This window comes from Podarcis muralis, chromosome 6 (assembly GCF_964188315.1).
Source record: "Podarcis muralis chromosome 6, rPodMur119.hap1.1, whole genome shotgun sequence".
NCBI lineage: Eukaryota > Metazoa > Chordata > Lepidosauria > Squamata > Lacertidae > Podarcis > Podarcis muralis.
Genome location: NC_135660.1, coordinates 9,131,024 through 9,147,614, shown reverse-complemented (window position 1 = coordinate 9,147,614; position 16,591 = coordinate 9,131,024). Strand labels below are relative to the sequence as shown.

General features: G+C 46.0%; 1 protein-coding gene across 8 annotated transcripts in view; it reads right to left on the bottom strand.

Moving 5' to 3' along the window:
- Positions 1 to 16,591, bottom strand: part of MCF2L2 (MCF.2 cell line derived transforming sequence-like 2) — a 224,741-nt gene that overhangs the window by 158,890 nt on the left and 49,260 nt on the right. For 7 of the 8 annotated variants that reach the window (XM_077929726.1, XM_077929730.1, XM_077929731.1 and 4 more), the window contains exons 3-5: positions 13,244 to 13,358; positions 7,850 to 7,940; positions 2,278 to 2,397 (exon numbers count right to left, since the gene is read on the bottom strand). In XM_077929726.1, coding sequence (XP_077785852.1) covers positions 2,278 to 2,397; positions 7,850 to 7,940; positions 13,244 to 13,358 — 326 coding nt within the window. The remainder of the gene's footprint in view (positions 1 to 2,277; positions 2,398 to 7,849; positions 7,941 to 13,243; positions 13,359 to 16,591) is intronic. The other variant, XM_077929727.1, reaches the window with a different exon arrangement.

Genomic DNA, 16,591 nt, shown 5'->3' with positions numbered 1-16,591 from the left:
ACCTATGGCAGGATAAGGGGAGAGTACACAAAGGTTTTGCTAATCACATAATAAGAGGGGCGTTGTTGGAGGTGTGGAACAGATGTAAGAACTTGATAGAAAAAGATACCCCATGGTGGCTGTCGCCCATTGATATCCTAGCAATCAAGAAACCAAACATGGAAGGTCAAAGGACCTGTGCGGACCTTATGGAAAGATCGGAGAAAGGATGGGAGGTTAGACCTTACGAAGAATTAAAAGATAAATTAACGGGGTGGCTGCAATTCCATCAAATTAACTCCTTGTGGAATGAGCACAAAAAGGTCGGCATGAGTAAGAAAAAGTCCAAGTTCCAGTTAGAAATAATAGAAGGGAAGTCTAAACTCTTAACCAAAATGTATAACCAACTACTAGAATGGGACACAATGGATGAGGAAATTAAAGAGGTTATGATTAAATGGGCTATAGACCTAGGACACCCTATAGAGTACGAAAAATGGGAAAAACTGTGGAATAAGGACATGAAATTTTCAGCGTGTGTTGGGTTACGAGAAAACATGGAAAAGATGATGTACCGCTGGTACATCACCCCAAAAAAGCTAGCTAAAATGTATAAGACCGGGGATAAGACCTGTTGGAAATGCAAAAAGAAAGAGGGAGACTTCTTTCATATGTGGTGGTCCTGCGATGAAGTGAAGAAGTTCTGGGGCTCCGTCTATGATGAAATAAAAAAGATTCTAAAACATACCTTCCCTAAAAAACCGGAGGCCTTCCTCCTGGGAATGGTGGGGAATGAGATTAATAAAGAAGACCAAACCCTATTTCAGTACGCCACAGCAGCTGCCAGGATTCTATTAGCGCAGAACTGGAAAAAACCTAATATTCCAACAATCAAGGACTGGCAGACCAAGTTAATTGAATACATAGACCTAGCAGTAATGACGCAGAGGATCAGGCTTCAGAAGAATATCAAATTTATTAATGAATGGAACAAATTTTTTTTATACATGGAGACGATATTAGGAAACACCAAAATCACAGTAGGTACAATATAAAAATCGTGAGGTAAAAAATGATGATTGGTTAATGACACTGCTCTATATACTGTTGAGATATAGTTCACGTTGCGGTGGTGGGAAGTCAATAATGTAACGAATTGTATGAAGACTTCTGTACTTATACTTATTTGCTTTTTTCTTTTTTCTTTTTTTTCCTACTTTTATGGATCTTGTTTTTTGTTTTGTTTTAATGATACTGTACTTGTGCTTTTAAATGTTGAAATAAAATAAAGACTCTTTAAAAAAAAAAAAAACATATGAGAGTGCTGGAGGTGAAATAGTTAAACAAGTTACCCAATCAGAACCCAGGGGGTGGAGTCAGAGGGACTATAAAACCAGCTCTGGGAGGGTCAAAGGGAGGAGTTTGTTAGGAGTTTGTTGGGAGTTGGGTGGTTGGTTGGAGTGGGAGTGAATTGGGATAGAGTTTGTGGGTAGGTTGAGTTAGTGTAGCGAAATAAGCTGAGTCAGGAACAGTTAGGGGCTAGGAAGACAAGTAAATATCTGAGAGGTGGTTTAGTGAGCGAGAGCAGGTAACGGAGGTTATAGGTCTGGATAGGCACCCCATGATTGTAATTGACCGATACCGTTTATGAAACCACATGCTTGTTAAACTACAATAGATAAACAGAAGTTTATGTTCCAATTTAACCCTGACTGGACTCAGTATTGTATCAGGTAGGGCCTGGGTGGTGGCAGTGAGAAATAAAGTGGTGGCACAGAGATCAATAGACGGTGAAATGTCTGAGGACCCTGTGTGATCACCACAATCGGAAATAAGTGAATTGCATTCTTTGCATGATTTACCTGGAGTGAAGGAAAACTGTGTTTCACACATTTCTCACCCCTTTTCTAAGTTACTCAGAGAGGCATCCATGGAAGCTACTTCACTTTGCTATCACTCAACCTGTGAGTTGGTTAGGTTGAAAAATAGGAGGGAAAACTAGACATGACAGAGGAGATAACAGCACCTCCTACAATCCAGAATTATACTGCCTCATTCTGTCACTTCATTCTGCACCTGGGTTCTTTGCAGCCCTCTCCACAGTGCAGCTGAGGAACAAACAACCAAACCCTTTGCTTCGTGATCAAAGCAAAAGCATCGCAGGAGCTTGTCTCTGTTCCCTGGATGATGTCGCTCTCGAAGCTGCAACTTCCAGGGGGAAGAGGAGGAGAGAAAGAAATCCTGCTGACAGTTAAGAAAGAGAAGATGTGGAACACAGCAAGGAAGAGAAGTGCTTACCGGTACCTTCATTTTAAAGTCATCGCGATACAGTTTGATGCCAATGTCAGCGATTGCCCTTTGGATGAAACGGGACGGCCGCAGGACGAAAACCAACTGCAGGTTCCCGGGAAATGCGCCCTGGAAGAGGCATGGAAGTGTGAGGCGGTGAAGAGGATAGAAACTGCCGAGGAGGAGGAGGACATGAATTGGGGACAAGATCCATCTGAAGCCACTGTGCTATGGAAGGTCTGTGAGCTCTCTGGGGCATCTCTTTATAGAATCCCTTTTGGAAACACAGGCAAAATCACAACCCCATATGAAATTATTTTATTCGTTGAATTCTGGGAGGAGGAGCCCTAGCGTTATGCAGTTCTCAGCATGATCAACCCCCAGGCCAATCCTCACTCTCCAGACCACCCCTCGAGGAATTGCTTCCTGTACTGTTGTGTGTGTGCAAGAGGCAAAAAGATGGAGTAGCACAGGGAGGAAAAGAGCCATGCAATCTTGCAATGCTGTAAGCTCAGTGGCGGAGCATCTGCAGGATGAGACCCTCCCTGCCCACGGACTGTCTCGCCAGAGTGGTGCATGCTCTAGTTATCTCTTGCTTGGACTAATGCAATGCGCTCTACGTGGGGCTACCTTTGAAGGTGACCCGGAAACTACAACTAATCCAGAATGCAGCAGCTAGACTGGTGACTGGAAGCGGCCGCTGAGACCACATAACACCAGTCTTGAAAGACCTACATTGAAAGACCTACGTTTCAGAGCACAATTCAAAGTGTTGGTGCTGACCTTGAAAGCCCTAAACGGCCTTGGTCCAGTATATCTGAAGGAGCGTCTCCACCCCCATCGTCCTGCCCTGACACTGAGGTCCAGTGCCGAGGGCCTTCTGGCATTTCCCTTGCTGCAAGAAGCCAAGTTACAGGGAACCAGGCACAGGGCCTTCTCGGTAGTGGCACCCACCCTGTGGAACACCCTCCCATTAGATGTCAAAGAGAAAAACAACTACCAGACTTTTAGAAGACATCTGAAGGCAGCCCTGTTTAGGGAAGCTTTTAATGTTTGAAGTACTATTATATTTTAATATTTTGTTGGAAGCCGCCCAGAGTGGCTGGGGAAACCCAGCCAGATGGGCGGGGTATAAATAAATAAATTATTATTATTATTATTATTATTATTATTATTATTATTATTATTTGATGAAGAATGTCCCAGGTTCAATCCTCAGTGACTCTCCAAGTAGGAAAGCAGTGGTGTAGCATGGTTTGCTGGCACCCGGGAGGCAGAGCGTGGAAGTTGAATGGAGCCTGGCATGTTAGCCCAGCTCTTGTAGTGATGCCATCCCTGAGCCGCTTTGCAAGGCTGATCCCAGCCTTGTGAAGCAGCACAGGGCTGGTAGGGCGGCGTGAACAGACCCCCCCCCCCGGAAAATGCCCCAAGGGCCACTGTGCTGGTAGCCTCCCCCGCATGCTATGCCCCTGTAGGAAATACTCTCTGCCTGAAACCTAGGAGAGCCACTGCCAATTAGTGTGTAGACAATACTAAACTAGAAGTACCAATGGTACTTCCTATTTTTGTTCTGGCTCCACCCACCACTGGCCCCCATAGGAAAAACTAAACTTCCCCATTCCTGATTTAATTATTGGTTTATATATGTCTTAATTACAGCATTGTTTCATGTACTAATTAATTTAAATATTCATATCTCACTTTTTTGCCCTGTCTTTAATTATGTATACAAATATATTTATACGCTGCTATTCATTAAAAAAAAATCAGAGCGGTTTGTATCAATAGTACACAGAACCATAAGCGTTATGCATAGAACCATCTTTCCATATGGCATTCTGGATGCACATTTTTAGCTGAATTTTAAGAGGGCTCTTGCCTGCTCACCCACTGCACTTGTACCAAATCAGATGTCCAGAGGAGGACAGCTTGTATCAGAATATAAAATCCAGAAAACCATCCAGAAAAACTATCAAAGCAGATTTGTCAATGGTGAGACCAAAGATATAAGGTGCTGACCACCATGGCTCCCTACCCCTTATCCCATCCTTCTGTCAGTGATTGAGGCTGCTTCCACACTCACTGGGCATTTCCTTTAGAGTAGACACATTTGGCTCCCTCGTTTTTAATAGGACATCTCCCTCTCATGTTTCCTCTGTTCAGCTTCCACTTTGCTTGCTTTTCTGTAGCTCAGATGGAACCCCATGGAATGGAATAGGGAACCCTGACCATTAGGTCCAGTCGTGACCGACTCTGGGGTTGTGCACTCATCTTGCTCTATAGGCCGTGGGAGCCGGCGTTTGTCCGCAGACAGCTTCCGGGTCATGTGGCCAGCATGACTAAGCTGCTTCTGGCGAACCAGAGCAGCACACGGAAATGCCGTTTACCTTCCCGCCGGAGCGGTCCCTATTTATCTACTTGCACATGACGTGCTTTCGAACTGCTAGGTTGGCAGGAGCAGGGACCGAGCAACAGGAGCTCACCCCATCACGGGGATTCGAACCGCCGACCTTCTGATCGGCAAGTCCTAGGCTCTGTGGTTTAACCCACAGCGCCACCCGCGTCCCTATGGAATGGAATAGCCATACCATTTCCCCGGACTGTTATTCTGGCTGGTTAGATGGTTCCAACCACTTTCCAGATTGTGTTATAGCTCTCAAAGACTGCATCACCTCATATGAACTGACCCAGAGCTTGTGATCATCATCTGAGGCCCTTCTTTTTGCCCCCCCTCCATGGGAGGCCTGGAGGATGGAAAGAGAAGAATGGACCTTTTCAGTGGTGGCCCCTCATTTGTGGAATGCTCTTCCCAGGGAGGCTCGCCTGGCACCCTCTAGTTTTACACACCAGGAAAAAGCTTCCTTTTTCTGTGTTCTTTTGGTCCTTAGTTTGAAGGTTTTTTAAAAAGCCTTTGTGGCCTCTTTTGGTGGCGCAGGATCTGCTAGAGCCCTCTTTTAGTTGCATAGATGTGTTTGCTTGTTTTTTTACTGCAATTATTGTAATAGGCTTTAGTATTTCTACTGTGTTACGTAAGTCAATCTGAGCGACATTTATGAGTAAAACAATTAAGAAATTTGAATAGCGGCAAATATAAATAATAATAGTCCAATATATCCTGGTATGCCCCGCAGAGGACCTTAAGGTCCATGAATAATCATAGTTTAGAGGTCCCGGGCCCTAAGGAAGTCAGATTATCCTCCACCAGGGCCAGAGCCTTCTCATTGATGGCTCCGACCTGGTGGAATGCTCTGTTCCATGAGACCAGGGCCCTGCAGGATTTAACTTTCTTCTGCAGGGCCTGTAAGACAGAGCTATTCCACCTGGCTTTCAATTTGAACTTAGCCTGATCTTTTATTCCACTTCCTTCCCTCCCCCTCCCCTTTTATGAAGATTACCCGCTCTGGGATCCCACAACTAATTCTCCCCTGGTCTCGCTGGCCCAAATAGGACTAATTTAGCCAGCTAGCCCTAGTGATCATCTAATGTTTATTGGATGGATTTCCCCCCTAAATTGATTTTTGAATTCTGAATTTATTGTTATTCACGTTTTATACTGTATTTTATGCTGTTTTTTGTTGCATCAATTAAGTGTTTTAAATTTGTTGTTAGCCACCCTGAGCCCGGTTTTCTGAACCGGGAAGGGTGGGGTATAAATAAAAAATTATTTATTTATTTATTTATTTATTTATTTATTTATTTATTTATTTACGGAGGTCACCATATTGGCTCACCCTGCATTAGAAGACCATCTAAAAAGTACTTCTGTAGCTTCATCATATTCTGTCTAAACCATTTCCCTACGAGTCGCAGGTATGGTTGCCAACTGTATTTCTGCCTCTGTTCTTGTACCATTAATGCTTGAAGTCTGGTTTGCACATGCAGCAGAATGCAATGGAAAATGAGGCGGCTAGAGTCCCACGGACATTGCAACATGGGAGCCCAACATTATGCCTACCCATGGCACTCTTTGCTTTTACTTTAATAAAGCTGTACAAGGAGAAGGGGACGACAGAGGACAAGATGGTTGGACAGTGTTCTCGAAGCTGCCAGCATGAGTTCGACCAAACTGCGGGAGGCAGTGGAAGACAGGAGTGCCTGGCGTGCTCTGGTCCATGGGGTCACGAAGAGTCGGACACGACTAAATGACTAAACAGCAACAAAAAAGCTGTAGCGAGCTCCAAATTTGTATTGGGCCAGAACCTAAGACAGAACCTATCCCCACAGGACACATACAGGATAGTTCAATAGCTGTGCTATCATAATGATTAAGGCCTTAAATGATAATTTTAGGTTATATGTTAGTGACTAAGTTTTAATTTATATATTTTTTAACTGTTGCTATATCTGTATTGTCCCTGTTATACCTAATTGCAAATTCAAATGTATCCCTATCATGTTTTATGACTTCCTTGATATTGTATGTGGGCTGGAATTGGTTTGTGACCGAAATAATAAAATTCAATTGGATAGTTCAATTGGTTAGAGCTTGGTTATTGCTTGGGGCTGATAATGCCAAGGCTGCAGCTCCAGTCCTCCTAAGTGACAGCTGCATATTCCTCAGGGTCCCTTTCCATTCACATTCTATGACATTTTCCCTATTGAAATTGCCCTTCCCAATCTGCGATTCTCGATTAGGAAAATGACGTGAGGTGGGGCAAGCACTCCATATGTCTCCTCTGTCGCGCCTCATTTATTACTACTTTTGCTATGTTGCAGTTGTGTATTCCTTCCATGTTGTGAGCCCCCTTGAGCACGGTTTGAACTGTTGAAAGGCGGCACACAAATAGAATTGTGTGTGTATATATGCAGCTAGCTCAGGCATCCCCAAACTCAGCCCTCCAGATGTTTTGGGACTACAATTCCCACCATCCCTGACCACTGCTCCTGTTAGCTAGGGATGATGGGAGTTGTAGTCCCAAAACATCTGGAGGGCCGAGTTTGGGGATGCCTGAGCTAGACCTCCTGTATTGTGCAAAACCTGATTATTGCTGTTCTTTTCAGTCTGCTCTGGGAGCCTTTTTTCAGCTGAAAAGCAAGGTTCGAAACCCTTCAAATAAGCTCATAAACCAGTGTTTTCATCTCTGTTCTCTAGGTACTGGTGCAAGTGTGAGGGAAGGTGTGGGAAGAGAGAGCAGAAGCCGAGAGGGAGAAAAAAGCTTGCATAAGCCCCTGCTCCACCGCCATCTCAAATCACCTAAGCTAGGGCTTGACCTAGGAGGCTCCCTCACCTGACCCCCTGGACCACTACACTTACTCGGCCTCTTAATGAGATTAGGACAGTAAAGCAGCTTGCATGCAGCAGAACGCTATAGAAATAGCCATGCCCTTTTCTCTTCCCGGGGCTGGAACGATCTCGTTCTCATTCAGCAGGAAAACAGGGCAAGATGCGCCTGTCCTGCCTTGGCACCCTCCGCTGCTTCTCAGCACGCAAGGTTGGCAGAAATCTGTAGGGCAGCGAAGGGGATGCAGCCGCACGAGCAACCAAGGGAGCGCAGCCTAGGTAAACAGCAAACAACTGGGTAGCAGTTGCAATCTGCGGGAGGCAAAACAGCGACGAAAATAAAGGATTCCAGGCACTTACTGCTATTCGTGTGAGGGACGCCTTTACTGCGCTCCATTTGTCCCGCCGTCTGTCTATGATGATGATGAACCCGATGCTGGCAGCCTCCAGACTGCAAAATATCCAGAGCAGGTATATGGGGTTACACAGGGCCAGCCCCGTTCCAAGCAATGGTATTGCAGCAAAAGCTCTGTGGCACGCTCTGAGCTCATGATTAACCAGCAGGCTAGGTAGGCAGCAGTAGCAGCAGCAGCGTGAGCAAACCAGACCCGGAGCTGTGTTTGCAGGAAGAGGCAAGCGACTTCCCCTCCTCCTTCCTTCCTTCCTTCTTTCCTTTCCCCCCTTTCCCCTCTTCCGCCCCAGCATCAGGTTAGCCGCTTGCACAATACATGAATATTTCATCTGATTGCTTGGGCTGCTTTGCTGCAGATTCCCCAACCAGCAGCGCTGTGAACGATTCGCCATCACCTACATGCTTCTGGCTGGTGGGGAGGAAAAACCCTGGAAATCTTTCAGATAATCCTCATGCCCAGCTTCTCCCCTCTCTGGGGGGAGAGATGTGAAGCCATGCCCCCCCCCATTGCCTACCAGGTGCATCTGCCATGCCTGCGAAGCTGCCAGCTACCTATGGAGGGGCAGTATAACATTTGAAAAAGATGTACAGTGGTACCTCGCAAGACGAATGCCTCGCAAGACAAAAAACTCGCTAGACGAAAGGGTTTTTTGTTTTTTGAGCTGCTTCGCAAGACGATTTTCCCTATGGGCTTGCTTCGCAAGACGGAAACGTCTTGCAAGTTTGTTTCCTTTTTCTTAACACCGTTAATACAGTTGCGACTTGACTTTGAGGAGCAACTCATAGAACGCGGTGTGGTAGCCTTTTTTGAGGTTTTTAAAGACTTTGGTGATTTTTGAAGCTTTTCCGAAACTTTCCCGACGCCGTGCTTCGCAAGACGAAAAAAATCGCAAGACGACAAAACTCGCGGAACGAATTAATTTCGTCTTGCGAGGCACCACTGTACACATGTGAAATCTGCTACATGTAGGACCAAACTGCAGGTCGTTTCCTGGGGTTCTTTCTCTGTAAGACAGATTGTACTACTCACAGGCCTACGTACACCGGATTTTGTGCCCCGATCAAACATTGTGCTCACATGCTGAAATCCGTCAGAGCTGCCCAGTGAGCAGGGCAGAAAGCTATGACATTGCTCGGTGGCCCCAGGCAAGGGCAATCTTTAATTGGGGGAAAACCCCACCTACTTGGAGTTAATTTAGCAACTGGAGGTATTTCCCCTGAACTAAAGACGAGTCCCAACAGAAACACTGGAGAAGATTGGTACATCTGAATGATAAAGGCACCAGCTGGGGTGGAAGCAGAATTCTACCCATCTCTCTGGATTTGGTCCTAGCCCTACATCTCCTTCCCTAGCCATGCACATTAGAACACCCCCCCTCTCATTTGGGGTTATGCCTCTTCTTTAAAGTACCGTATATATAGCCATCTGATCAATGTCACTGTTGTGCATGCTTCAAAGCCACAGTGTAGTGAATGTCACAATATCCTGTGGGCCTATTGGGTTCTTTTTGATATTTATACTGTAAACCACCTTAAGACGGTTGGATGGTGCCTTGTACGCCCCCTTCTGGCAACTCCTGCACCCAACTGGTGCCAAACATATCGCTGTGCTTTCCTTTGGACCACATCAGTGAGGCCAAGATGGGGGTCTTGTTGTCTGGGCAGCCCAGGACCTCCATATGCACTGCCAATGGCTTGTGCCCCGGGAAATCATTTAGAGTGGAGAAGCAAAGGGGAGGGAAAGGGATGCCTAACAAAATTCCCTGCTCTCACGTTTCTCTTCTTCAGATCCCAGCAGCTTTTCCCCACCATAGTGCTCAAAACAAAATCAAATGTGTGAGCATTTAACCCTGCAGCAGAAAAAAAATTAAAATCTTTTGATGGGCTTATTTGGAGCAAGAAAAGCTATGGACAGGGAAAGGCCCCTCACTCGCCTGCTTCTTGACTCTTAGGCAGTGGCGTAGCATTGTTTGCTGGTGCCCAGGGCACGCTAGGCAGGTCACAGAGGGTGAATAAAGCCTGCCTTGCGAGCCCAGTCCTTGCCGCCGCTGCCACCGAAGTGATACCCCACCCCACTGGAGCCAAGCAGGGCCATGCTGCGCCACCTGTCAGGCAAATCCCCCCAACGCCTGCAGAGAGGACTACCCTTTGCCTCCCTCTGCCCAAACCGGGCATCCAATTGGATTCAAATTGGATAAAATCCTGTTCGTTGATGATCTCAGGAACCATCATGCAAAATTTGGTTATAATATCTTAAAGAAGTGTCCAAATGAATAGTGAAGAGACAAACTACTTTCCAGAATAAATAGTAGATCCTATTAAATATGGTGGCCCAGGAATTCCCTTCTGTGGTGATGTCATGATGACATCCAACCATCCTTTTTTTGGTACTGAGCTATGCAGTGGTGGAGCTTCATGCTCCGGCACTGGGGCGGAGAGCAGGCGGGGGCATGGCTGGCGTGCGTCCTGGGGGGCGTGTCACGTGTCCCAGGGGCATGTCATGCCACCCGCAGGGGTGTGGCACATGTCCTGGGGGCATGGCGCCCAGCACACATGTGGTGGAGCCGCGATGGCACCCCACTGGGATCATGGTGCTGGGGGCGGTGCGCTCCCCCCGTCCCCCTCTTCCTCCGCCAGTGGAGCTATGTGGCACAGAGGAAATGTACAATTGTAACCAGCGGTGCTGTGTCAAGACATTTTGCTGTCTGAGGCAAAGGACAAGATCCCCAGCTGCCCTACAAAAGCCAACCAGACCAGCAGTTGAATCTTACATTACCCTCCACCGTATCTAGAGGAATCAGACTTTTTTAGGAGGCACAGGGCAGGCCCCTACACACAGCTCTGTCCTCCAAAACCAATCCAGCAGCTGCCGCCTGAGGCAGCCACCTCCCTCTGTCTAATGGTAAGGCCGGCCTGTGGGCAATCTGCCAACCACAATGGAAATGGAAGCAGTGCAAGCTACTAAAAATGTGGTCAACACATTAAAACCTCTCAGGCATTGTTCACTATATAGAGACTATTAGCAGAATTTCACACAAAGCCGAACCACACACTCCTGTTACATCAGGATACCGGTATTTAAAAAATCAAATCCAAGAGTTAGTGATGTATCCATACAGCTGTCAACATACATATATATAAAATCACAATCTTATGGCAGAACTGCACCTTACTCATGACACAGAGCTGTCACAGAAAAGAGTATCCTATGTCGAATTTTCTGTCCTATCTCAGCTGCTTTCAGATGGGTGCTTATTATGGTATGGGTGCTTCTCACGCATGGAAGTTTCTTCTAGCATCCACATGACATTGTTTATATCAACATGCCAGCCCATATTATTTCCTGGTTTAATCCAATTTACCCTTTCTGGGGGAAATCCAATACAGTACATTAAGAAAAAGCCCTGCTGCCACTCACCTGTCTGTGACATCTCAACGACTCTTTTCCAAATTAAGCCCCTGCCATAAAGCCCCCTTACTCACCTGGGCTCAAACTGATTTTTTCTGCCATTGCCAGCAGCAGCCCATGATGTTTGGGGAAACTTTTAATCATTTTTTTTAGCTTCCAAATGTGGATTTAAATATGATATTATGAATGGTTGTTTCTGTTGCACCTATTTGTTTACTGTTCTTCTGAGATGCTTTGAGCATAATTTGGAAAAGTACACCAAGAACTCAGGCCAGTGTAAGTTTCAATACTGGGAGTGGTCCCTACTCACAAATCAATAGACAGTGCTTTTTTCTTGGTGTATTTAATAACAAGAGCTCCAACTTATTTAATTTGGAAAAGTGGCGTATGAAAAGCTAATAACGATGATGATGGAGGGAAGGAAAGACCAACGTAATGATTTGTTTGTTTCATTTATTTCCCGCCTTTTCCTCCAAAGAGCTTGAGGTGGTGTACGTGGCTCTTCCCCATCTCATTTAATCACCGCATCAACCCTGTGACATAGGTTAGGCTATGAGGCAGGGACTCACCTAAGGTCACCCAGTGAGCTTCATGGCTGTGTCAGGATTTGAACCCTGGTCTCCCAGGTCCTAGTCCCACACTCTAACCGCTACACCAAACCAGCTCTCAAAAGCTGGGATAGCTCAGTTGGTAGAGCATGAGACTTAAATTCAGGTTTGTGGGTTTGAGCCCCATGTGGGGTGAAAGATTCTTGCATGTCAGGGGGCTGGACTAGATGACCCTCGTAGTCCCTTCCAACTCTATGTTTCTATGAGGTGATTGTACACATTTGCAAGGAATAACTCAACATGGAGACACATTTTTTGGTGACAGCCTCGCGTCTTGCATCCATTAACACGCAGCTACACTAACAGGGCAAATTAAATTGCACAACACACCAAAGCTCCACAGCAGGTAAAGTTGCAGAAACCGTTAACGTAGCTCCAAAGTGTGTTATCAAATACGTAAACACAGAAATTGCAAAGGCGGCTCCCACATTCACCAGCAACAAACTCAGCCTCTTCCGAATTTTGATTTTATAAACGCTATAGGCAAAGCTCATCAACAATACTTCTTCCTGAAATGAAGCTCCTTGGGTGGTTATCTTCCTCAGTTGCATTGCCAAATATGTATACGGGGATATATTTATACACAAATGCCATATTCAATCTGACATTTGTTCAATTACACAATTCTCCTCTCGCAAAAGATATAGGCAGACATCATCCCAATAGTTGTTGTTTTTTTACTCACTATAAACCAAGCTCCCCAAAGGAGAATCACATATGAAAATTACTTTTATTTCATTTATTTAGTATTATATTTAAACCCCACTTTTCCTCCAAGGAGCTCATGTTCAGGGGGCATGCGTTTTTATCCTCACAACAGCCCTGTGAGGTGGGCTAGGCTGAGAGGCAGTGACTGGCCCAAGGCCACCCAGTGAGCATCGTGGGGATGTGAACCCTGGGCTCCCAGCTCCTAGGCCAGCACCCTAGGCCAGGGGTAGGCAACCTAAGGCCTGTGGGCCAGATGCGGCCCAATCACCTTCTCAATCTGGCCCATGGATGGTCCAGGAATCAGCATGCTTTTACATGAGGAGAGTGTGTCCCTTTATTTAAAATGCACCTCTGGGTTATTTGTGAGCCATAGGAATTTGTTCATTTTTTCCCTTCAACATATAGTCTGGCCTACCACATGGTCTGAGGGACGGTGGACCAGCCCACGGCTGAAAAAAGTTGCTGACCCCTGCCCTAGGCTGTGTGGGTTTTGGGCGTCAGAGGGGAAATACGCCAAAATGGGAGGTGCGAGAAGGTGTTCATTTGGGCTTGCCCCGGAGAAAGCGGTGAGCTAATTTGGGCCCACAAGCCATCGAGGAGACTGGCGCCAGACTTACCTGGGGATGCTAGTCAAATACGTCACGACGTTCAGAAAATCTTCATCAGGGATCTCGCTGAAACCTGCGTACTCGGGGAAGGTGATGATGGGTGCACCATCTTTCCCTCTTCCTCCTGCAAGAGAGAGTGGACCTCAGATCACAGCGGTCAGTTCTCCCCTGCCAACAGCGTTTCATCAAATTGGTGTCATTCACAAAACGAAAACAACATACATCAACTTTTCCCACTAGCCAAGAACTCTTCTGATTATTATTTGTGAATCGACTGCAGTGCCCTGGAAATTTGCTCTTGGGGTGAATTATCCTGCCTGAGGAACGTATAATCTACCGGTAAGTGCTTACAGGGAAGGAGATGAGGGCAAGCGTGGTAAGAGACCAACGAAAGCAAATGCAGTTAAGAACTAAGGTTCTGTTTCAGCTGGGAACAAGGATCATAACCCTATACACACCTCACCGCTGGGGTGGACAACTTTTATTTCTGTCAAGGGCCACATGCCACCTGTACAAAAGGAGTCCCCATGAAATCACACCCCCCCCCACCTTAAATGGAAACTCATTTAACTGAACCATGACAGCCCATTCCTATTCTTCAGCAAAAGCCATTTTTTGGAGGGGGGCAATTTGGAATGGAGGATATTTGGGGGGGGGGGTGTGGAGCATTAAGCCCCTGCTCCCACCTGCTACTTCTCCACTCCAAAATGTCTCATTTCTAAAGCAATTTTTATAAGGGAGGGGAAGGTAACAACTATCAGGTTTCTGTTTGTATAGAGGCATTTGTTGGCACAGAATGCGAACCACACTGAATTTCTCCTGCATCCCTGGTGTTCAGTTTACTTATCAAGCTACAGTTACCAGGGTTTGCGGAGGGAAGCCATGGCACTTAAGCTGGTATATAAATTCCATGCATCTACCTATAGACATAAATTATAAATGCAAATACAGGAAACACCCACCCCAATTCTGCCTGTATTTGAGCGCATTTAACAGCCAAAGATGTTCTGACTTCAAATCGCACCACACAGTACATTTGAACATGCTCCCCATGTGAAGATTTCACATATTTACACGTAGCATATGCCCCGAGGAACCATGACTGGCCTTAGTTTCTTAGCCTGTGCATAGCCGTGCGTGCCTGCAGTTAAACACATGCATGCGCAGACCCCACATCTGCACAACGGTTTGACACTATTTCTTGCAGTAGAGTGTTTTCACATGGGGAAGATTGTAATACGTGGAGCAGACTTTAATTACGTATGGCAGTGAAATGGCTTTGGTGCCAAACAATCTTCAATGGGAGGGGAATCAGTGACACCTTGTGGAGAAGAAAGGTAATGTTCTGGCCCGGGGGGGGGGGCGGGGGGAGTGGGAAATGCAAAAGATCAGGAATAGATCATACTTGTGTTATTCACACACACCTTGATAATTACAGAACAGAGAGGTGCTTTTATATAACACTAAAAAGGAATGTTCTAAACGCAAAATTGTACTCAAGAGCACATCCTTTGAAATTAGTGATATCAAGTTGGCACTATTTCCAATAGACTTGCATGGCTAATGCCCAATAAATTTAACATTATAATAACCTAAATAAATGTGCACATTGACAGAAGCAAGAGCTACGCTCTGCCAAAATCCAGTAAAAGGTTTCTGTTCTACCAAAAATCAATTTCATCTGTGTTTTGCTGCCCTTACTTTCATGTAACTGTTCAGTTTAGAAAGAGCCATGCAAATATATACTTGATTCTTCCATTTCAAAATATTTTTAAAAATATTGTATTACTTTCACTGTTTAGTTATTTGTTGCCATGGGCCCCTCAGGGTGAGAGAAATATAACAACAACAACAACAACAACAACAACAACAACAGTTATTGTTGCTGCTCTTCTTAACTTTCTCTCACAAAGCATTCTTACTGTTACAAACACATACATATTAATCTCTTGATTAGCGCACAGGAAAAAATTCTGTAGAAGCTGAGTTTCTGAGTTACCTAGGGCCCTTGTTGTCATGGCTGGGGGCCAAGGAGTGGTGGAAGGTACCTGGTGGGGAACTCCCCAGGGAAGAAGGCTCGGAGCCCAGCAAGTGATGGGGAGAAGGACTGGGAGGAGAAGGTGTCAGAATCTGAAGATGTACCAGGGCTTAGTGAGCAGGAGAGAGGCTGTGGCAGAGAGCAATTCAGACTCCAAGGCTGGAGGGGAAGATGGCCAAGAGGCAGAGATGGGTCACAGCAGGTTTTCTCGGGGAAGGCTCTGGGGCAAAAAATAACCCCCAAACATGCTTGGACATGGAGCTTTAAACCACAGACCTGTGCCTGGAAAGAGTGGGTCAAATGGTAAGAGTGGATAAGCCCTTACATGGCCACACACACATATATATGGACGCGGGTGACGCTGTGGTCTAAACCACTGAGCCTCTTGGGCTTGCCAATCAGAAGGTCAGCGGTTCGAATCCCTGCGACAGGGTGAGCTCCCATTGCTCTGTCCTGCCAACCTAGCAGTTCAAAAGCATGCCAGTGCAAGTAGATGAATAGGTAACACTGTGGCAGGAAGGTAAATGGTGTTTCCGTGCGCTCTGGCTTCCATCACAGTGTCCCATTGCGCCAGAAGCGGTTTAGTCATGCTGGCCACATGACCCAGAAAGCTGTCTGTGGACAAACGCTGGCTCCATCTTCCTGAAAGCGAGGTGAGCGTTGCAACTCCATAGTCGCCTTTGACTGGACTTAACCATCCAGGGGTCTTTTACCTTTTTACATGGGTCACCAATGCAGGCAAAGCTTGAGTCCTTTGCCCGCTCCACAGTGGCATTACCTCAGCTCAGACTTCAGAATTTATCTTTGGCATGTTGGCCAAAACAGTTTAGCCATCACCTAGGCTGAACTGGCATTCGCACCCAGGACCAAGGCCCGGAGCTAAATTGACACATTTAGCAAAGCAGCTTCTCAGATCGCTCTCTGCATCTAGCCAGTTAACAAAAGATGTCCATCAACGATAGCTGATGGAGGAAGCAGATCACGCAGCTGTCAAACCTCAATCTTCTCTCATTTGTCTCTCTCTCTGCCTGTCTTAGGGGGAAATGAATTAAAACGAGCTTTGCTGCAGTGCTTATTGTGCTCAGATTATGCAAATTCCTGCAGATTTCTCAACGGTCAAAAACCTGCAGTCATCTACATCTTTTGTTTTCTAGATTCCTAGAGGCATAATGCACTTTAAAAAAACAAAAACGGATTTGATTTCCTTTGCTCAAATATCAACAGTAGATTACTTACAGTAGTGATTCCCATGTATTTTACTAAAAAGGACATTCGGGGGGGGGGGAGTTATGGCTATGGGGGGGGATGTATAAAAGATA